Source organism: Vulpes lagopus, chromosome 5 (assembly GCF_018345385.1).
Source record: "Vulpes lagopus strain Blue_001 chromosome 5, ASM1834538v1, whole genome shotgun sequence".
Classification (NCBI taxonomy): domain Eukaryota; kingdom Metazoa; phylum Chordata; class Mammalia; order Carnivora; family Canidae; genus Vulpes; species Vulpes lagopus.
The window spans coordinates 77,006,876-77,029,888 of record NC_054828.1 but is presented as its reverse complement, the minus strand read 5'-3'; the positions used below and the strand labels follow the sequence as shown (position 1 = coordinate 77,029,888).

The 23,013-nt window shown below is 39.1% G+C and overlaps 1 protein-coding gene across 15 annotated transcripts in view; it reads right to left on the bottom strand.

The window, feature by feature from the left end:
- Nucleotides 1-23,013, bottom strand: part of LOC121491101 (phosphodiesterase 4D interacting protein) — a 183,433-nt gene that overhangs the window by 73,751 nt on the left and 86,669 nt on the right. For 5 of the 15 annotated variants that reach the window (XR_005987862.1, XM_041755544.1, XM_041755545.1 and 2 more), the window contains exons 1-2: nucleotides 8,816-10,320; nucleotides 994-1,125 (exon numbers count right to left, since the gene is read on the bottom strand). The exons of 1 other annotated variant lie outside the window; for it this stretch is intronic. Coding sequence is in view for 13 of the 14 variants with exons in the window: in XM_041755544.1 (XP_041611478.1) it covers nucleotides 994-1,125; nucleotides 8,816-9,937 (1,254 nt within the window). In the remaining variant the exon portion in view is untranslated. Of the gene's footprint in view, nucleotides 1-993; nucleotides 1,126-8,815; nucleotides 10,335-23,013 lie in introns of those variants that run through there. 9 more of the 15 variants (XM_041755555.1, XM_041755550.1, XM_041755549.1 and 6 more) reach the window with 4 other exon arrangements.

Genomic DNA, 23,013 nt, shown 5'->3' with positions numbered 1-23,013 from the left:
GAATTTCCTAGAGAACATTGCCTTACTTTTTTTCCCAGGTGTAGTAACCTTTAAAGCCCTAAGTCGTTCATTAAGACAAAGTAGCAGGAAATATGAAATATTTCCTTCAATATTCAATTGCTTCAATTCTCATGTACTGCGCTTTCTTTGTGATGGGCAGTTGTACTGGGTACTTGTCCACATGAGTCACTGGGGGATTCTCTCTCTCTCTCTCTCTTTTTTTTTTTTTTTTTTTTGAGAGACAGAATGAGAGTGAGCAAGCACACACACAGAATGCAGGGCATAGCAGCAGGGAGAGAGTCTTAAGCAGTCTACTGCCCAGTTCAGAGCCCAATGAGGGGGGCTCGAACGAACAACCTTGAGATCATGACCTGAGCTGAAATCAAGAGTCAGATGCTTAATGACTAAGCCACTCAGGTACCACTCACTGTAGATCCTTTACACAAAGACCAAGAGCTCTGCTATCTAGGACAGGACAGAACACTACAAAGCTACACCAAGCCAGAAGGAGGAAAAAAACACATTATTTATATAATATAGCAATAAATCAGGTTAAGATTAACTTACTGAACTGTACTTAATATTCATTATGAGGTAAAGGTACCAAGCCAGAAGCTCAGCATTCAAATTGTGGGCACTGCTAAAATTTTCTTCTAAACAAACATTAGATTCCTTGGACTCTAAAGAGGTAAGAAGTTAAGCTAAAATCAAAAGCACAAACCTCCTTTCTTGGTGCCTTATACAGTTAGACTACATTCAAGTTTTAATTACAGATCTAAAAGGCCAAAATTCTGATCTGTGCAGAGAAGGCTAAAATCCTGATGAGAGATAAAGGAAAGAACTACACTTTTAATCAAATATTCCTTAGAGGAAGAGAAATACACAGTATCCATCTCCTGAATCTTACTCAGAGAGGTTAAGAACCTCAGCTAGAGCCTGTCACAACCTCAGGAAACCCTGTGATCTCCAAGGGCCTGGACTGATTGATCATACTTTGTTGGTGGCCTCCATTTGCTGGATTTTTTCCTGGAGTTCAGCCAAGTGGGAATCAGATACAGACTGCTGAGTTATAATGGTCTCATCTGAATCCAGCTTTTGTTGCTTGAGTAACTCTTCAGTCACGGGCTGGGAAGAAGCAGCAAGACAAGTAAGTTGAGTTCAATGCAACCAACAATAAATTTCATCTTCAAATATGTCCGGCATCTTTCAGCAAAGACTTAGAAAACCAAAATTGTGCAGATGATCAGTACAAATTCCTAAAGACAATCCTGTTCCTTATTAAGAGTACTGATTTACTTCCACCCTTATGATACTCCCCAGCTCCTCTCCCTATCTTTCCCTATGAACCCACACAAATAGTACATATTCAGTTAAAGCAAATAATTCAGAGGTTAAAGAATTAAAAAAAAGAAAATGCTTGAGATGACCAAACATTCACTTTATCCTATTTCTAATCAGGGAATTCAATAATCAACTATCTACCAGGGCACCTGGGGGGCTCAGTGATTGAATGTCTGCCTTTGGCTCAGGGCATGATCCTGGGGTCCTGGGATCGAGTTGCTTCTTCCTCTGCCTAGGTCTCTGCCTCTCTGTATCTCTCATGAATAAATAAAGTCTTTAAAAAAAAAAAAAATCAAACCTCTACCATCCCTAAGAGAGGAAGGTACATTTCAACTATGCCTGATGATATTATTGGAAAAATGGGCAGATTTTGAATATGGACTATGCATGATAAACTTTATCAATACTAAATTTCCTAAATTTGGTAATTATATTGTAATTATGTAAGAGATGTTCTTGTCTTTAGGAAATATGCTTATTTAGTATAAAGACTCATACTATCTGCAACTAAGTCTCAGATGGTTCAGGAATTAAAAAAAAAAAAAAGATGTGTCTATATAGACAGTGGGAGTGAAACACCAAATGTAGCAAAATATTAGTAACCAGTGAATCTTGATAAATGTTAGCAATTTGTGAATCTGGGAGTTCTTTGTATTTCTCTCGTGACTTCTCTAAATTAGAAGAGGTTTCAAAATAAAAAGTACAAAAACTTAAAAATAAATTTCAAAATCCATAATGGTCTGGGAAGGAGGTATGTTTTATAAAGGAAAATCAATTCATCAAAAAGACTCAGGAGGAAAAAACACATTGTTTATATAATATAGCAATAAATCAGGTTAAGGTTAACTTAGTGAACTGTACTTAATATTCATTATGAGGTAAGGGTACTAAAAGAAAACTGTAGGAATTCACTGTGGCACTAAAATCCATTTTCTTGTTCTTTGACCCTTCCTACTGGACCCCCCCCCCCCCCACACCCACTCCAATTAGGAAAAATATAAATCCATTAGGAAGAGAAAAAGGCAATTGCTTTTCATTTACCTTTTCTCTCACATTTTCAAATTCTGACTACCACCTTCTAGGCAGTGGAGTTAGAGCTTACCTCAAATCCCTTCCTGCCAGCAACTGACTGGAAGTATAAAAATTTCAGAAAAAAAAAGTTTTTTATTCTTTCATATTATCAATTAAAAAAATATTTAACTTATTTATCCATGAGAGACACAGAGAGAGGGACAGAGACATAGGAAGAGGGAGAAGCAGGCTCCCTGCGGGGAGCCCAGTGTGGGACTCCTTCCCAGGACCCGGGGATCACAGCTAAACCAAAGGCAGATGCTCAATCACTGAGCCACTCAGGTGCCCCTATTCATCAGTTTTTTAAAAACATCTGTTAAGTACCATAATACGTAAAGCACTGCAGGAACTGGGAATGAGGAGTTATATAATGAAGGAACAAGGAAACACATAAAATATCAGATAGTGACATGCCCTTTGTTGTAAAACAGAAAAGCATTATAGAGTGGTAAAGTTACTCTAAGTTGGTTGACCAGTTACTTTGAATTGGTTAGATGGAGACCCACAGGACAGAAAGCCAGTCCCACAGAACAACCTAGGCAGAAGCTAGAGTAGCACTTTCCAAAAGAAGTATAATGGGAGCCATGTAGGTAATTTAAAATTTTGTAATGACTTCACTGACTAAAGGTAAAAATAGATGAACTCAATTTCAATAAAATATTTTATCTCAGCCACTATATTATATCCAAAGAATTATCATAGACATGTATTCAATATAAAAATTATCAGCAAGGTATTTGACTTTCTTTCATACTAAGTCTCTGAAATTTGGGGTGTACTTTACACACACAGCATATCTCAATTCAGAGTAGCCACATTTCAAGTGCTCAACAGCCGCATAAAGTTAGTGGCTGCCTTGCTGGCTAGCACAGTGCTAAAGTGTACTGAGCACAGAGGAAGGTAATACATGATGAGGTGGAGAGAAAGTCAGGGACGAGGTCATACAGAGCTTCTACTGCAGGGTTAATGAAGCTGGAGTTCATTCTCATTGAAATGAGGATGGTTTACTTTTTCTGGTTTTTTTTATTTTTTATTTTTTTAAGATTTTATTTATTTGACAGAGAGCACAAGCATGGGGAACAGCCCGGAGAGGGAGAGGGAGAAGCAGGCTCCCTGCTGAGCAAGGAGCCCAAAGAGGGGGCTCTGAGATCAAGACCTGAGCCAAAGGCACTTAACCCACTAAGCCGTCCAGGCACTCCTGGATTGCAGTGTTTTTAACAGAAAAGTAACGCAATTGTATTTATATTTCAAAAAGGTCACTACAGCTGCTCTGTGGTGACTGGTCTGGGGGGCAGCAGTAGAACAGGGAGACACACAGGGAACTGCTTCAGTAGTGCAGGTAAAAGAGAATAGTGGCTAGGATTATAGCGGTAAGAATGGATGGGGAGAGAAATGATATATTTGGATAGGTTTTGAAAGGAGAGTCAACAGACCTGGAGGGCCGTGAAAGGAGAGAAAAGCAGCAAGAAAAATTGAGGTATTTGTTGTGGGTGTAACAGGGAGCCGTGCTTGCCCTGAAGCACTGTGAAATTTTTTTTGTTAAGATTTATTTATTTATTCATGAGAGGCACAGAGAGAGGCAGAGACATAGGCAGAGGGAGAAGCAGGCTTCTCGCAGGGAGCCCGATGTGGGACTTGATCCTGGATCCCTGGATCACCCTCTGAGCCAAAAGCAGATGCTAAACCGCTTAGCCACCCAGGCATCCCTGAAGCACTGTGAATTATGTCACACCATGGAAGAGGTAACTATACAAACAGATAAAACAATTCTAACTGATAAGTAAATAATTACATCATTTATTTAATGATAAAACATTTTCTACAAAACCTGGCTTCTCAGTTTTTTAGGGTAAAACACTTTTCCAATGATATTTATTATAGATTTTTTTTCAAATTTAAACAAGCAGAATTCAAGAAAATAGCTGCAAGTTTAAAATGGTAGGGAAGGTGGTTCTATTTATTCACTTTAAATCAAACAATCTCAAGAGCACCTGGGTGGCTCAGTCAGTTAAGCATCTGCCTTCAGCTCAGGTAATGATCTGGGGTCCTGGAATCCTGTTCCACATCTGACTCCAGGCTCAATGGGAAGTCGGCTTCTCCCTCTGTCCCTATCCCTTTGCTTGTGTTCTCTCTCAAATCAATAAATCTTAAAAAAAAAAAAAAAAAAAAATCAAAGAATTTCAGAGCTGTGAAGGAAACTATAAATTAACCATCTGGTCTCATCCCAGACAGAGTACACTGGAGGAAATGGAGACTTAAGAGAAGATAAGTAATGTCCAAAGTTACATCTGTTAAAACATGTTAAGTACCATAATATGTAAAGCACTGTGGGAGGAAATCAGAAAAAGGATCTAGTTAAGCCAGATGCACCGAATTTGGGAATGTAGTTTTCATCTCTATAAAGCCATTGCCTACCATAATGCCTGGAATATTGTAGGGACCAAAAGTTTGTTTAAAAAGAGAGGAAGAACAGAAACAAATGCAAATAAAATCAGGTCTGTCTCCTAATTTCCAATCCAATGCTCTAATCCTTCAGTAGCTCTTTAGAAATAAGACCAGATAGATGGATAGATATTTAATAGACATTTCAACAGCAACTTTAAAGTCAAAAAATGCCACTGAATAGTACATAATGAATCTGGATCTAATCTGAACCCATCTTTGGCATTAATGATCATAGGAAATCTCTAATTCTGTAAATGTAATGTACTGACCTAAAGGCTGGAAGATGTTTTTAACACTTTATTATTGAACATCTCAGAAAAATGTCCTTTCACATAGCGTCTGCCAAAAGAACACTCAGTAAAGTCCTGAGTTACGAGCTCATAATGAATTCTTGAGAAATACCAAGACATAAACCAATCATTCTTAAGATGATTTTATAAAGCCTGAAATCAGTAATACTCAATTTGGCTGAATCAGTGCTAATTTCTAGACTATAAGTCACTAAAATCATGTTATAATACTAATGCAATTTTAAGGTAAGCTCCTTTTGACTCATTTAAGACAAATGTTTTCCAGTAGCCGAAAAGAGAATTGCTTCCAGGCCTGATGTTGCATAATACAAGACCTTTAGGCTAAAAAAGCAGTTATTTAGATCCTTCTGGGTTGTCAGTGTTTTTCTTGGCACTTCCCAGTCCTCACAATAACAAGTCTTAGATCTGGAACTGCTGTGGTTTTCTATTCCATTTTTAATAACAGGAGATACAAAAGAGCTATCAACTAGCATAAAATTAAAGGCCTAATCTTTGAGTAGCATCTAAAGCCTACACCTTCCAAAAGGCCTGATCTAGGTTATGAAGCTAAATTGTGAGAGGGATAAATTTTCCATAGTCACACAGGGGCAGACCTTGGCATTGCAAGGCTTAGAGCAAAGATCTCCTGCTCTTTGAATTTATTTTTTTTTTAATAAATTAATTTTTATTGGTGTTCAATTTACCAACATACAGAAAAACACCCAGTGCTCATCCCGTCAAGTGTCCCCCTCAGTGCCCCTCACCCATTCCCCCCCACCCCCTGCCCTCCTCCCCTTCCACCACCCCTAGTTCGTTTCCCAGAGTTAGGAGTCTTTATGTTCTGTCTCCCTTCCTGATATTTCCCACACATTTCTTCTCCCTTCCCTTATACTCCCTGCTCTTTGAATTTAGATAGAAAAGGAAACTGCATGAGTCAGGGCTGAACTAATGTTTACTAAGTGACCACACCCCTCCTATCATCACTTTTCTAGTTCAGGGCCACACAATAAAGGAGAAAATTATCAGCTTATAGAATAAGGAATCAGTATCTTTCTTTAGGTACTTAAACTACCTTGGGTTTTCAGGCATAAATTCTGTGAAAGGCAAATAAGTCAATTTGCATATTGCCAGAAAATTAGAAAGCAGAAGTACTACACTGTTGTTATTTTTCTTTAATATGAGAAAGAGAAAGGATAAAAGCAATCAGAAGGAACTCGGATGATATGTAGCGCATAGAATGGGTACGTGGAGGATTAAATAAAGGAATCAAAATGATTTTACAGAACAATCTTGCTCTTTAAGGAGCTTTTCAGATTTTTAGTAGAATTTAACTAAAGAAAACATTTTTTTCTTTCATAGTTTATTCTTTCTACAAACTAAAAACGGAACTATCAAAACTAATTTACATTTATTTCTATTCTTTCCACGTTTGTTCAGAGAAATAGACGAACACCAGTCTGCCTTTGTCCCGGTGAGTTCTGGTTCTGACATAAAGCACACCAGGCCTAAAGGAGCTTAAAAGTCAACCAGACTTAAACAGACCAGATATCCCAAATACACATTTTATTTATACTCTGAGCCCACTTTAATCTGCTTCCTTCCACATCCTTAATTATTGAAGAAAATGGCATAGCAATTAAATGCCATTATTCTTCAAGCTGAATGTTTTCCCTCTCCTCTCAATGTTTTATTATTCCACAAGCAGTAAAGAATGTAAGCCAAGTGACAGCAGAAAGATTACACATTACAGCTTTAGAGGTCTATTTTTTTCCAAAGTGATTTTAATGAAGACCTGACCTGAAGGTAGTTAGCATAGTTTAAATGTGCTCACTACGATGACAATTTTCTTCACTGAATCCCTAAAGAATCTCTTTGGAATCCTTAGATTACAGAAAGAAGACCCTTTATTTAAAATAGGTATTATTTAATTCAATGTACATCAGGAAATGTGATTTCATATACAGAATAAAAAGGTTCTGGCTGAGAATGGTTAAGGATCTTTGGCTCTGCCTAAGTTATTTAAACCATGACCTTTCCTTACCTCTAAATCGAAAGCCTGCATGAGATAGTCCTTAAAATTCTTCTCAACCCCAAAATTTGTTGAATCCAGGTACCAAATGATAGCATCTTTCATTAAATGTAGAGAAAAAACTCGTTTTGCCTGTAATCTAGTTTTCTTTACCTTTCCACCATATTGGCCATATTTGAGGGGGAAAAGGGTTTATTTGCCATCAACCCTGTCCAGACTATTTGTAGATCCTAATATGAGAACATCACGTTTAATTTGTGACATCTATGTCTGGTTGCAGAAATACTATAATACCCAAGTTCAGCTGTGAAGCTCCACTGAAAGAAAAGGAAGCAAAAGAAAAGTAGTACAGAGCCTTAGGCATTCTAACCATTTTATACAAATGAAAACACATTTAAAACTCTTTGATATTTTTCTTCTTCCATAACACTTCATATGTTTCTGACAGTTTTATGTAAATTTAAAAACATTTCTCCCATTTTTCCGCTAAGTTCTATTGTGATGCAAATTTTATATATATTAGAACTACTTTTTAAAAACTTCAAATGACAACAATTTCATTTGTTTATCAAGCCCCGAATTTCTGGGATGACGCTGAATAGTTGCATGCTTTCCAAAAATGTCTTCTAGATTGTCCACCTTTGTAATGGTATCACTAAATAATCTATATACCAAGTAGAACATGCCAGATGTTTCACAAAGTTACTTGAATTTAGCATTCATTGTTGCTGCAGGAACAAAATAGCATCTGTCAGGTTCCCTACATATAGATGAATTTAAAAGACTGGTATGAAATCAACTGGGCAGAAAAAAATAGCTCAAATTAGGATTAACTGCCATCTTCTAGTCACGAAGAAATTCAAGATTATAATGGATGGAACTCCTAACATCCAATAATGGAGAAAATCTTTCTTAATGTCTAACATCCTCTTAATACAGCTCAGAAGGCAAACTGAACAGTTTTTGCCTTAGCATCTTAAATGACAACACCTGAATTCCCAGTTTCTCTTATGAACAAGTCATCATTAGTTCTCAAATGACTTATTATAAATACTGCCCAGATAGTACAATACTTTGGTGGATTAATAGGTTTTCCCCACACCTTTAACCTATGCCCTAATCAATTGGAGATGCAACTTTGGGATGAAACCCTTGATGCTCTAGAAAGAACTAACCCTAGAACTCTCTCACGGAATGGAGAAAACATCTATAAATCTAAAAATAAAAACAAAGCAAAAAAAAAAAAAAAAAAAAAAGAAGAAGAAGAAGAAGAGGCAGAGGGACAGAAACTGAGGTAAAAGGAAAGAGTTCCAGTGCCAGATATAAGATTAAATGTCTTTTTATAGGGTGAAAGTCAATTAAAAATATTTTGTCTTAAAAGCTCCATGAAAAAAAAAAAAAAAAAAAACTCCATGATTTTGACAACTGACAGGGAGGCCAATAGATAACGTTGCAAGAAAGACATAAAAAGCCTATTTGAGTGTGATTCACATTCACTAAAATGAGACACAAAGGTGCAAAATTGGGCTCACGTTTTCTCAAGTGTAGAATATTAACCTTCACCTAGACAGACAGAAATCATGTGAAGCCTGAGGCCAGCTAACTAATCAGAAAGGCACTGTGTAGCCATTTTGTATACCTGGACCCGAAGTGGCAAATAATCTTCACAAAGATCATCCCACAGCTCCTGCAGGTCTGAAAGCTCCAAGGGATAATTCACAGGTGTCTTGTAAAGGGGTTTCAAAGACCTGTTGAGGAGACCAGAACTAACTCCATCTGTCATGATATGGCCAGGCCTGGCTCCAGGTGGGCTGGATTTCACTGGAATAGGAAGCTTGCTCCCTCGGGGACTCTGGATGGGCTTATAATCAAGACCTTTAATCATGTTAAGAGCTAGCTCTAGCTTGTGGTTACACACATGCTGTGGAGCCTGTTCATCTGAACAACAGTCACACTTTGCAAGTTCCTTTGCACTTCTCTCCGTTTCCTCATCCTTTTGTTGTGGAGGACTAGCCTGGACACTTGCATCCAAAGATTCCACTGAGGATCCGGGTGTCCCTTCCTCCATGCTCTCTCCATCTGGGGGTACCTTTGTACTTGGTAAATCCGGTGGCCCAACCTCAGACAATGCTGGTTCTTCAGTGCAAATGCTGGTGGACCACCTAGAAGGAGCACACGAGATACTTCTGGCCACCTTTCGGGGCACCTTACAAATGGCTTCATAGTCAGAATCAGCAACCCGCAAGGCTGCACAACCACGGCATCTCCTGGGTCGGTTTCCAGGACCTTCCGAAGTATGGCAGCTGTGTAGCTCCTGAATCTGATCCTCGTTTTCTACCCAACACTCAAACCCTGAATAGGCAAAGTCCTCCTGGAGCAGTGCAGAGTATCTTACGTCGGGTAAGCCGGAAATGTCAACCGTCCCATTCCCCGCCTTGGTTTCCGTGCCAGAGTCCTCGTTATTCTTCCGATACATGCTAGCAATGCAGAACTTGAGGCGGTCCTTCTCCAGCAGCAGCTTTTGCAAACGCTCAATAGAAAGAGCTTCGATCCGTGCAATAACGGTGTCGAATCTATAGATCCGATCAAGCATGAAAGCACATTTGCTGCAAGCAAACTCGGCTTTGCCATCGCGGGGGACATCCTTGCCCAGGACGTGCGAGAGCAGAACCTGGAGGTTGAGTTTAGATGCCGTGTGGAAGATCCAGCGCCGCTGGTTCCCACACAGCTCCCGGGCACAGATCCTGCAGCTCTCCTTCATCTTCCCTCCTCGAGCTGGCCGAGCCTCCCTGAGGCGGCGGCTGCCTGGTGTTCGATCACTGGCGCTCGGCCGCGCTCCGTCTCCCGCCCCGGTGGCCTCCGGCCGGCATGGCACAATCTGGTGGGGTTCCCCCTCCGCAGGGGCGCACCTCCGCCACCCGCGCTCGGGCTCTGGGTACCAGAGTGGGCAGCCCCGCCCCGCGGGAAGGGGGCGGGCGTAGGAACTCCTCAGGGGGATGCTAAGTGACAGCCGCGCAGGCCGCGCTCGCAACCTGCCATGTCCCGTCCAGCTGTCTCTCCCGCCAGCCGCCGCGTCCCCAACGTCCTCCCTTTCAGCTGCCTGGGTTCGCAGGACACGGGCAGCAGCCCGCTGCTGACGCAAAGACTCGCAGAACAAGGATCAGATTTCAAGATGGCGCCAGCGGCTCGGCGCCTGCGGGCAGCGGCGGGTTCCTCTGGGAGCTGTAGTCCGGCGGGCCGCTCCCGGCGCTGCGCATGTGCGAAGGCGGGTGCGCGCGCGCACACACACGCACACACACCCCCACCCTGCCCCTCCCTTGCGCGCGCGCACACACACACACCCACTCTGCCCCTGCCTTGCACTAAATAGGCTGGCAGCTCCTCGCGTAGGAACCGAGACCTGGCTCCCTGTGGGTATCGGCGGGCAGCAGGACGGGCGCTGGCCACTGCCAGGTTGCTTTCATCTGCTAAGACTTCACCGAACCAGCGCACCAATTCCCTCAGGGGTCCTCCCTCCCGCCCTAGTAGGATGACCCGAGGAACTGCAGGGGAGGAGAAAGCTGAGTCCCCACCCTCGCTCTCCACTGCTAGTGCCACGTCCTCTGGAAGGAGCAGCCGGGCAGCGCCACTAGGTACCGCTGCGCGGCGCCTCCCTCCCGCCTGCAGCCCCACCTCTTTCCCCTATCCTGGCAGTGCCGGGATTCAATGGCCCTTGGGGCTGCAGCGGCGGGCGGGGAGACAGGGCTGATAAACCAGAGGTGGCAGTTAGGGCGTCCGTTCGACCTTTCCTATGACTAATGGAGTATCTACAAAAGAGGACGAGTGTTTCTCTTCTTGCAACGTTGGGGGTGGGCGGTTGGGTTTAGCACTGCTGGCCGATTTGCCCTGTTTTAGAAAAGAAATTGAGAGAGGACACAAAGCAGTCACCTGAGAGAGTCCAGCAAATGCCACGTGAATGCAGCTGGTTAACCAAGATTTTAAAAATAAGAGGAAATGGGCTTTTTCAAGAATGTAGACACCTGAGAGCAGATTACCCTCACCCAATTCTTTCAGGTTCAGATGGGAGAGTATACAAACTTTAGAACAAAAGACCTAGCTGCTTTGAGCAAGAATACAGAGTGCCAGGGAGAACTGGTGTCTGCAGAATTAGGGCCGGACATTCCACTGACTTCAGTTAGGACCCTGTGTTATTCAACAATATAGAGCTGTCATCCCACTCTTGGGTATAGAACTTAGAATGCTCACTGCCGCGGCGGGCTTGGGGGTGGGGGGTGGGGGGTGAGGGGAGGGGAAGCTGGCGCTCTGAGGAGGAGGAGTCTTCCATTGATAACAAAGAATTCCCTTCTTGGCTTGAGAGGCTTGAAGATAACAGGCAGGAAGGAAAACAGCCCTAGCAACCACCTGGAGTCCCCCCAGAGCAGAACATTTCCCAATTACAAAAATGCTAAATTTCACTGGCTTAACCTTGGGAGAGGTTAAGGCCAGCAACAGTCTTAAGTATTTCTGAACCTCATCTCTAAGACAGAGCCCATACTCTTAAGCAGGGAGACATTAAAATGCCTTCAATAAGAACTCAGAATAAACCACCAAACTTCCAACAGAGAATTAAAAGAGATGATTTAGAAGTGTTTTAACAGTGGCTCATTAAATAATAGCTAATACTGTTATTTCAAAATTATAATGGAATATTTTAAGATAATTTTAAAAATTTATGAGTCTCTGCACACATAAGGTTGTATTGATTATTTAATCACCAAAACAAAATCTTAGTAGCTCCATCCTGAGAGAAGAACCATCGTTTGATCTTTGGGTTTGGGAAACTACAGAACTTTGCTTATGTTATTTCACCTAAATATGCATTGTTCTGGCCCTAAAACCAAGAATGTTAAATAGACTTCCAAGTAAAACCCACTACAGCTGTATTTTTGCCTGTCTCTAAGTTTATGAACTTCAAAGTCAAAAGAAAGTAAACATTAATCTTTGAAATCTGTAGTAATCTATAGAGAGGCAAGGAATTTCTGGACTCAGCTACTCACAGACTGCCTGTCAGTACTGTACCCTGCTGTACCTGTCTGAAGTAAAGAGTTCTAAAGAACTGAAAAAACTCAAAGGTCCATAAAAGTGCAAATTTAAGACATTAATCCAGTCCTCATCTTCAGTTATCAATGCAAATCACATTTTCTTAATGAGAAGGCTAATGAAATAAAGTAATTAATGAGAATGCTTTTCAGGAACCAATTACATAATACTTTATTCTCTATTAATAAGATTTTGAATCTGACTTATGGTCTCTAAACTTTAATGACAATATATAAGTAGCTGGGTGTAGAAATGTAAACCAGTATAAGTGGAGAAAAGGCAGTTTATCATTGAAGAATAGGTTTGCTATATATAAGTAAAGATCACCATAAGAAAGAGCTATACATATCTAGGCTTCCAACAACACATAGGAATAAATCACTCAAAAATCAAAAAAACCTTGAAGAAAGCACTCTCTTCACTCCTAGAAAATCTATTTAAAAACCATTATTTAGAAGTGGATAGTAAACTATATAGTACTAAACTAGTCCTAAAATGATTATTTGGTATTATAGAACAATTTCATCCCACTTAAAAGATCACTGGTGTATAGATAACAAAACTTGAACATAAAAATTAAAAAATAAAACACAGGGGCACCTGGGTGGCACAGTCCGTTAAACATCTGACTTGAGGTCCTGAGATGGAGCCCACATTAGGCTCCCTGCTCAGCAGGAAGTTAGCTCCCCCTCCCCCACCCCTGCACTCTCTCCTCTCTCTGCCTCTAATAAATAAATAAATCTTAAAAAAAAAATCTTAGAAGAATCATGTGATAATATCACCTTGGTCAAGATTTTGTATTTAGTTAACAATGGCTACCTGTGGAGAAGGAAGTAAAATTGGGTGCCTGGATGGCTCAGTGGATTAAGCATCTGCCTTCAGCTCAGGTCATGATACTGGGGGTCCAGGGATGGAGCTCCACGTTGGGCTCCCTGCTCAGCAGGGAGTCTGCTTCTCCCTCTGCTCTTTACACTGCTCCCTCTCTCTCTTTCAAATAAATAAATAAAATTTATTTTTTTTAATTGGGAAGATAAAATAAGGCCTAGAAAAGATTCTATAAAAAGCCCATCTTGTGCAAATTCAAAATTTTATAGTTCCTATCCATATGAGGAGCTTTGAAAAATATTTTACATTCCTATGCACAACACACATATGATTGAAGCAAGGCAATGCTGCTAAGGTGAGACTTGGGGCTCCTGAGATGATTTAGAATAGGATAATTACTTCTAAAACATATCAAATTACGTAATAAAGGAAAATTTGACAGAGAACAGGTTTCATATTATGATAAGCTGTAATAAATTAAATTATTAATTTTATATATTAGCAGTTTGCCCTCAAAATGCATTGGCAATGCATAAACAGCACTTATTAGCTATATGTGCTAGTTAAATAATTTTTATCTGGCCTTTAATTTCCTACAAAGTAAACATTGAATTTGAACAGTAGTTTCAACCCTTGGCATGCATCAGAATTCCCTGGAGGGCTGGATACAACAGATTGCTGGGACCTACCTCTTAGAGTTTCTGATTCAGTTCACTTGGGGTAGGGCCCAAGAATTTGCATTCCTAACAAATTCCTAGGTTATGCTGCTGCTGCCTGGGCATCTCACTTTGAAAAACCACTGACCTAGAACTATCCTAAACTGTATTCAGGAAAATCTCAGTCAAAAGATCAGAAGTTCTGCAGATAAATGGAAAAACCCACCAATGAAGAATTACTTACAAATTGTCAGATTTAGAAAAGTATATTTTCATTTGAATCAAAATTCCTAAGTGGTATTATGGTAGAGATCTTTTGCACTATCTCTATTTTGACCTCTAGATTTTGGAGCCTGAGAGGTATGTCTTAGAACCATAGCCACTTTTGTAAACCCTACGTGTAGCGTTTCTCAGACCTAATTCTGGGCTGATAAGGCGTTTCCCAGAGAATCAGAGAGATGGAAAATCCCCATGTCCCAAACAGTTGTGTTAGGTTTCATTGCCCTAGTTATGACATTGGAAATAGCTGTTCTAATTACTAAAAACTATGCCAAAAAAGAAAAAAGTGATTCTGGCAGAGAAGCTAAGGTAAATGAGGAAATGCAATAATATCAAAGTAAAACCAGTTAGGTTTTATGGAAACACAGGCATGTGCATGACTACCCTGTGATGGCTGGAACCTTTAAGAAGCCAGAAGCAATCATACTTTGCATTAATTAATAATATAGTATTTTGAAAGACTTGTTTTAAAACCAGATTTCCAGTTCAACTATAAATTGCAATATGGTCATCAGTAGAATCCATCTTGAAATAATAGAGTATTTCAAGTAAAGTTATTAAACACCCATAGCTGTTTAAGTGAATTTTTTTAAAGATTTATTTCAGAGAGAGAGAGGGAGGGCACATATGCACAAGTGTGAGGGGAGGGGCAGAGAGAGAACGAGACAGAGACAGAGACAAGCAGACTCCCGGCTGAGCTGGGAGCCTCACACTAGGCTCCATCCCAGGACCCAAGATCATGACCTGAGCCAAAATCCAGAGTCAGATGCTTAACCAACTGAGCCACCCAGGTGCTCCAAGTAAACTTTAAAGTATATAGTAAGTCGGGATCCCTGGGTGGCGCAGCGGTTTGGCGCCTGCCTTTGGCCCAGGGCGCGATCCTGGAGACCCGGGATCGATATCCCACGTCAGGTTCCCAGTGCATGGAGCCTGCTTCTCCCTCTGCCTATGTCTCTGCCTCTCTCTGTGTGTGTATCATAAATAAATAAAAATTAAAAAAAAAATAAAGCATATAGTAAGTCAATCAAGTAATGAGCAAGAATTTGCACACACTCAGTATGTCTTTTCTCTGTCTTCACTGAGCTTTCAGTTTAGTCAAAGGGGAGAAAACATGCACACTAAAATTAGTACAGTTGATTGTCAAATGAAATGGTACTGGCAAATTCAATGTGAGTCCAGAAAAAATTGAGATTGGTATGGGCTGATATAGTTGAAGGGGACATAAGTGGCACTTGAGATAGGTCTTAGGATGTTGGAAACAAAGAACAGGACTCCAGAACAAAAGAGGGGGGAGCATCGTCAATAATCTTAGTAGTGGCTGGACACAGTGCTAACCTGAATACAGATGCCCTCAAGGGTCATCTGAATGCCCTCGTTCATCTGACTTTATACAATTTATCCTGTATAATAATTGCTCATTCAAAGAACATGTGTGAGGAGCCAACTGTAAGCCAGATACTATGCTGTGGTGCTATGGAAGCCTTGGCAACTAGACCTTAATGTTTGGCAAGGGCCAAAGAATTTGGATTTAATGTTATGGACTTGAACAAAGAATGGCATGGTGAAAACTTCATCTTAAAAAGATTAGCCAGGCAACAGGATGGATTGGAATTTCAGGGAGAGATTTGCGGATGGTTATAGGAAGATCTGCTAAAAAGCCACATGTAGTTATTCACATGTAGTATAAAAAAAAAAGTCTGGTATAGAAATAGAAAGTGGTAAATATGAGAATCATTTTGAAGGAATGAACAGCAGGACTTGATGACCTACCCATTGAGAGGATGAAGGAAAAGATAGGATGAAAGATAAAATTAAGTTTTTGGTCTCAAAGACTGGTAGAAAACCTGGTCTAAATGAACAGAGATGTGAGAGTTGAGTCTATTTGCAAAAAGATAATGAAATTTGATTCAGAACAAGTTGAGTTTAGATGACTGAGAAGACTAAGTAGAAAAAAATTAAATGGGGCTCTTCTGCAAACAAAGCACAAGTGAGATAAGGACCAGAGTTTCAAGAATGAGGGACATTCTTTGCTAATGGTCAAAAGCTAAAGAGAGAACAGCAGGAGAGATAAGGTCAGGCATATCATTTTCTGTAACTAAGTAGACTTGTAAACTTCAGAGCGGTTACCTTTAATTCCTGAGAATCCTTCCCTATCAAGCTAAACACTAAATTGGGATTTTTTTTTCCTGAAAATATCTAGCATGTTCAGAAATGTTGCTTCACATTTTAACTAAATTTTCTATTTCAGGTTCTTGAAATGTAAAACCTGAAACATGTCACATAAACTTAGATGCTTACCCCTTTAATCATCCTCCATACTATTTCCAGAACATTCATAGTAAAGATCCCTCGTTGTCCACTACCTATAGGATGAAGTCAAAAACTCTCAACTTGGGATTTCAGTATCTCTACAGAAAGATCCTAATCTGCTTGTCAGCTATATCTTATACTCCTTTCCTAATCATATGGTGACAGGATGTAAACTGCATTATGACTTGTATGCCCTACCTCCCTCTTTGCTAATCTGATTATCAGACCCTTAGCATTAATTACCTTAATTTAGGAATTTTTGCAGAGCAAAGAGCAGCGGCTGAGGTCAAATGCATTTCCTGACTTTAATAAAATTCTAAACCAAGTGAGAAGATTAAACCAGGTGTCCTAGTGGGAAGAGAGGCAAGAGAAATGCGTTGAGGTCAACAGAGAAAGAGGGGGTGAGATTTCACCCAGATCAGAAAGAGACTGGGGATCAGAGAGTAACAAGGACATACCTCCATTCCATATTAGTGCCCCAAGAACGCAGCGAGACCTGCGCAAATTAGGCAATGGGTAACCTGGAAAGGCTGGACTCTATCTAAAGGGGTTCTGGCTCATAAAAGACTCCATAGCAAGTATAGCAAGCTGTCAGAGTTGGCAGAACCATGCTTATTCGAGCAGGGATACTTCAGAGGTGGACTGATGGTAAGGTTAATCCCTTGATGGCACCTGATAAAACTGTCACGATCACATAACTGAGAAAGCAGGCAGGAATATATGTATCAAATGGATAAAACTGAATTTCCCACTAGCCTGATTAGGATAGGGACTCAGGGTCACATTAAATTGATTTAATTAAAAGTAATTTAATCAAAATTTGATTAAAAGAAAGAAAGGTGGTACTTCCTGCATAACTGAATTTGTGAACTAAGTCATAACCCACAGCAAACCTTTTGTAGGTATTCACTGAGGCCCAGCCCTAGACCCTTTTCACCTCCCTATTTTTATCTTCTTTCAAGATCATCTAATCCTTTCTCATTTTTATCCCAGAATTTCCTCTGAGTTAAACTCTGAAGTAGCCAACTACCTATTTGTATCTGCATATGCTATGTCAGAGACATCTCAAAATTACCATCTTCCCCTTACCTATAATACCCCTACTTGTTCCTCCTAATTCTCTACTGGGGGTCAGCAAACTATGAACTGTGGGCTAAGGTTGTCCCCCACCTGTCTTTGTAACTAAAGTTTCATTGGAACATATATGCCAACTCAGTTTTGTATTGTATATGGCTATTTTTGTGCTACAATGGCAGAAACCTTATGGGCTGCAAGGTCTAAATTATTTACCATCTGGCCTTTTATAGAAAAGATGGCTAATCCCTGCTCTTTGTTTTCTTCAAAGAACTTATTACAATTTCAGTTAGTTATTTGTTTGATTACTTGATTATTTATCTATCACACTTATAAGATGCAAGTTCCTTAAGGGGAAGAGCTCTTGCTTTTCCTCTTTTAAGTATTTTTAAAATATTTATTATTGAAATATAGTTGACATGTAATATTAGATTAGTTCCAGGTATATAACATAGTGATTCAACAATTCTATACATTACTCAGTGTTCACAATGCTAAGTGTACTCACCATCTATCCCCATATAACATTATTGTAATATTATCAACTATCCTTATGCCACACTTTTCATCTCTGTGATTTATTTATAACTGGAAATTTGTACTTCTTAATTCCCTTCACCTATTTTGCCATCCTCTCACCTCCCTTACTTTGGTTGTACAGAGGTATTTGTGAGTCTCTTTCTGTTTTTTTTATTTTTGAGACTATATATATATATATATATATATATATATATATATATGAAATCATATGGTATTTGTCTCTACCTGGATTATTTCATGTAGTATAAAATGCTCCAGGTCCATCTATGTTGTTGCACGACAAGATTTCATTCATTTTATGGCTGAGTAATATTCCATTGTGTATATATACTGCATCTTCTTTACCCATTCATCTATTGATGGACACATGGGCTGCTTCCAGATCTGGACTGGTGTAAATAATGCTACCATAAACAAAGAGGTGATTTATCTTTTCAAATTAGTGTTTTATTCTCTTTGGGTAAATACCCAGTATTTGGGATTTTCCAGTAAATGGAATTACTGGGTCATATGGTAATTCTATTTTTAATTTTTCAAGGAGCCTCCTTTCTGTTTTCCACAGTGGCTGCACCAGCTTGCATTCCTACCAACAACACACAAGGGTTCCTTTATCTCCACATCCTTGCTCACCAATCCTTGTTATTTCTTGTATTTTTGATGTTAGACATACTGACAAGTGTTAGGTGATATCTGATTGGGTTTTGATTTGCATTTCCCTGAATGTTGGCACCTTTTCATGAATCTGTTGGCCATATGTCTGTTTTTGGAAAAATCTCTATTCAGGTCTTCTGTCCATTTTTTAGTTGAATTATTTGGGGATTTAGTGTTGAGTTGCATAAGATCCTTACATATTTTAGATATTAATGCCTTATTAAATATATTGTTTGCATATATCTTCTCCCATTCAGTAGGTTGATGTTTTGTTGATGGTTTCTTTTATTGTGCAACAGCCTTTTATTTTGGTATAGTCCCAATAATTTAATTTTGCATTTGTTTCCCTTGCCTAAGGAGACATATCTAGGACAATGTTTCTAAGACCAATGTCAAAGAGATGACTTCCTATGTTGTCTTCTAGGACTTTTAGGTTTCGAGTGTCACATTTAAGTCTTTAATCCATTTCATGTTTATTTTTGTGTAATAGTGTAATAAAGTGGTTCAGTTTCATTCCTTTGCACGTAGCTGTCCACTTTTCCTAGCATCATTTAGTGAAGACATTGTCTTTTCACCACTGTATATTCTTGCCTACTTTGTCATAGATTATTTGGGCTCTCTATTCTGTTCCATTGACCTAGGTGTCTATTTTTGTGCCAGCACCTTACTGTTTGGGGTTTTTTTGTATATTTTTTTATTGGAGTTCGATTTGCCAACATATAGCATATCACCCAGTGCTCATCCCATCAAGTGCCCCCCTCAGTGCCTGTCATCCAGTCACCCCAACCCCCGCCCACCTCCCTTTCCATCACCCCTTGTTCGTTTCCCAGGGTTAGGTGTCTCTCATGTTTTGTCACTCTCTGATATTTCCCACTCATTTTCTCTCCTTTCACCTTTAATCCCTTTCACTATTGTTTATATTCCCCCCAGATGAATGAAACCATATAATGTTTGTTCTTCTCCAATTGACTTACTTCACTCAGCATAAATACCCTCCAGTACTATCCACGTTGAAGCAAATGGAAGCACCATACCATTTTGATCACTATAACTTTGTAGTATATCTTGAAATCTGGAATTGTGATACTTCTAGCTTTTTTTTTTTTTTTTAAGTCTGCTTTGGCTATTCAAGGTCTTTTGTGATTCCAAACAAAATTTAAGATTATTTGTTCTAGCTCTGTGAAAAAAATATTGGTATTTTGATAGACACTGCATGAAATGTGTAGATTGCATTGGGTAGTATGGGTATTTTAATAATGTTGGTTCTTCCAATCCATGAGCATGGAATATCTTTCCATTTGTGTCTTCAATTTCCTTCATCAATGTTTTACAGTTCTTGGAGTACAGTGCTTTCACCTCCTTGGTTAAACTTATTTCTTGGTATTTTATTATTTTTGGTGCAATTATAAATAGGATTGTTTTCTTAATTTCTCTTTCTGCTACTTCATTATTAGTGTATAGAAATGTAGCAGATTTCTGTATGTTAATTTTTTATTCTCTGACCTTACTGATTTATCAGTTCTAATAGTTTTTCTGGTGGAATCTTTAGGGTTTTCTATATATATTATTTTGTCACTTGCAAATAGTCAAAGTTTTATTTCTTCCTTACCAATGTGGATGCATTTTATTTCTTTTTCTTGTCTTGCCTAGGATTTCCAATACTATGTCGAATAGAAGTGCTGAGAGTGGACATCCTTGTCTTGTTCCTGACCTTAGTGGGAAAGCTCTCAGTTTTTCACCACTGATTATTTTAGCTGTGGGTTTTTCATATGCCTTTATTATGTGAGTTATATTCCCTCTAAACCTACTTCGTTGAGAGTTTTTATCATAAATGGATATACTGGGATGCCTGGATGGCTCAGCAGTTTTAGTGCCTGCCTTCCGCCCAAGATATGATCCTGGAGTCCCAGGATCGAGTTCTACATCAGGCTCCCTGCGTGGAGCCTGTTTCGGCCACTGCCTGTGTTTCTGCCTCTCTCTCTCTCTCTCTCTCTCTGTGTATCTCATGAATAAATAAAAATCTATATCTTTAAAAAAATAAAAATAAATGGATATACTTTGTCAAATGTTTTTTCTTTATTAAGATGATCATATGGTTTTTAATCCTTTTTATTGTTAATGTGATATATCACATTGATTTGCAAATATTAAACCACTCTTACATCCTGGAATAAATTCCATTTGATGGTGGTGAGTGATTTTTTTAATGTATTGTTGGATTCAGTTTGCTAATGTTTTGTAAAAAATTTCTGCATCTATGTTCATCAGAGATATTGGCCTATAGTCTTCTTTCTTTTGTAGTGTCTTTATCTAGTTTTGGTATTAGGGTAATGCTGGCCTCACAGAATGAATGGAAGATTTCTTTCCTTTTCTATATTTTGAGATAGTTTGAGAATAGGTATTAACTCTTCTTTATTGTCCAGTAGAATCCATCTGGCCCTGCGTTTTTGTTTGTTGGTTGGTTTGGTTTTTATTGCTGATTCAATTTCATTGCTAGTAATTAATCTGTTCAAATTTTCTATTTCTTCCTGATTCAGTTTTGGAAGGTGATATGTTTCTAGGAATCTATCCATTTCTTCTAGGTTGTCCAATTTGTTGGCATAAATTCTTCATAATATTTTCTTATAATCCTTTGTATTTCTGTGGTGTCAGTTGTTACTTCCCTTCTTCTCCTCTGATTTTATGAGTCCTCTGTATTTCTCTTCCTCTCTCTCCCCCCCACTCTTGTTCTTGCTCTCTCTCTTCTTTTTTTTTTTTTTTTTTATGAGTCTGTCTAAATGTTTATCAATTTTACTTACCTTTTCAAAGAACCAGCTCCTGGTTTCATTGATCTATTCTACCTGTTTCTTTTGAGGTACTTTGAACAGTACATTTCTAGATATCAATAAATAATCATTGAATGATTCAATGAATAAATCAATGCCTTTCCTTTTCATCTCTTATTAAAAAAATATATTCTTCTTCCTTCATGTTCCAGTACTTTGTGCATTATAAATGTTCAATAAATACTTTTCATGAAGCCATAATGAAATCCCTTATTTTTCCACTTCCTTTGATGCTTTAAAGGATCAGGATTATGATTGCCTTAGATGATAAGGCTTTTTTCTGAGACATGTTACCAACAGAGGTTATATCTGGGAGACAGTGATGTTGAATGAGGATTTATAAATGAGTCTCCACCTTCAACATTCATCAGCCATAAGAAGAGGATACTGAAAAGCTGCTTTGAAAAAGATCTCCTTAATATGAAATTGACTGGAGCTGCCTGAGCTATGAATCCCTGCAAGGTTTTTGTCTCTGCCATGAGCATTTAGAATGTGTTTTTGCCTTAACTTCCATGTCAGATCTCTCCATGGTAACGCTGGAATGTTTGCTATTTTAAGAAATATGCCTCACTGCATGCAGTGCTATTTACATTAGGTTCCAAACAAGGTATAAATGCAATGGCTTGAGTGTGTGCTGATTTGTGTGGGCAAGAAGGTCTTGATTACTTAATCTCTCTCACCCTAATTCTGTTGTCCTGTTTCATTTTTTAAGGCAACCACAGTGAAATTACATGTTAATAAATATTCTACCAGGGAAAAACTGGAGAATAGAAAAATGAAATAAAACAAGAATTCTTCCAGACTTTCCTTTGCAAGTATATCATTTTCCCGTGCCTTTTACACCTTCTAGGTCTGGTTTCATTTAAAAGGTTCTTTGAGGGATCCCTGGGTGGTGCAGTGGTTTGGCGCCTGCCTTTGGCCCAGGGCGCGATCCTGGAGACCCGGGATCGAATCCCACATCAGGCTCCCAGTGCATGGAGCCTGCTTCTCCCTCTGCCTGTGTCTCTGCCTCTCTCTCTCTGTGACTATCATAAATAAATAAAAATTTAAAATAAAAAAAAAAATAAAATAAAAGGTTCTTTGAAATAAAGTTCTACTATCCTGTAGAAGAGAATATTATCAATAACTAGAACTATCACCAGCTTTTCAGATTGCAGGTCTTTCATCTGCAAATTTGTGAATACACTCACAGAAGAGAAAAATGCTTTGTAAACTTCACTTTATTAGATTCTTTTTACTAAAAAAGATGTGGACATGTTGCTTCGCCATGGCAGCTATATCAAAAAGCTCCTGAGTACTCTGATCACAACAATATATTCTCAGTCTGAATGGACACAGGATTGGAGTGATGTCAACTGGTGGCATGTCAAGTTTATGGCTTTTGTTGTTGTTCTATGGAGGCAATTATATGACAGAAGTTCCAAGTATTGTGTAAGTACAGCTAAAATATATGCTGTACAATATTTTGGTGGAATGGAAAAGGAAAACAGCTTGAGGAATAGTAAAATCAACCAAATCAAATAATCTTGATCAAAACAGTCTGTCTTATTTAAGGGATAGAAGGCTTTGAACTGAAACCTCCTGTACCTAGAGATTAT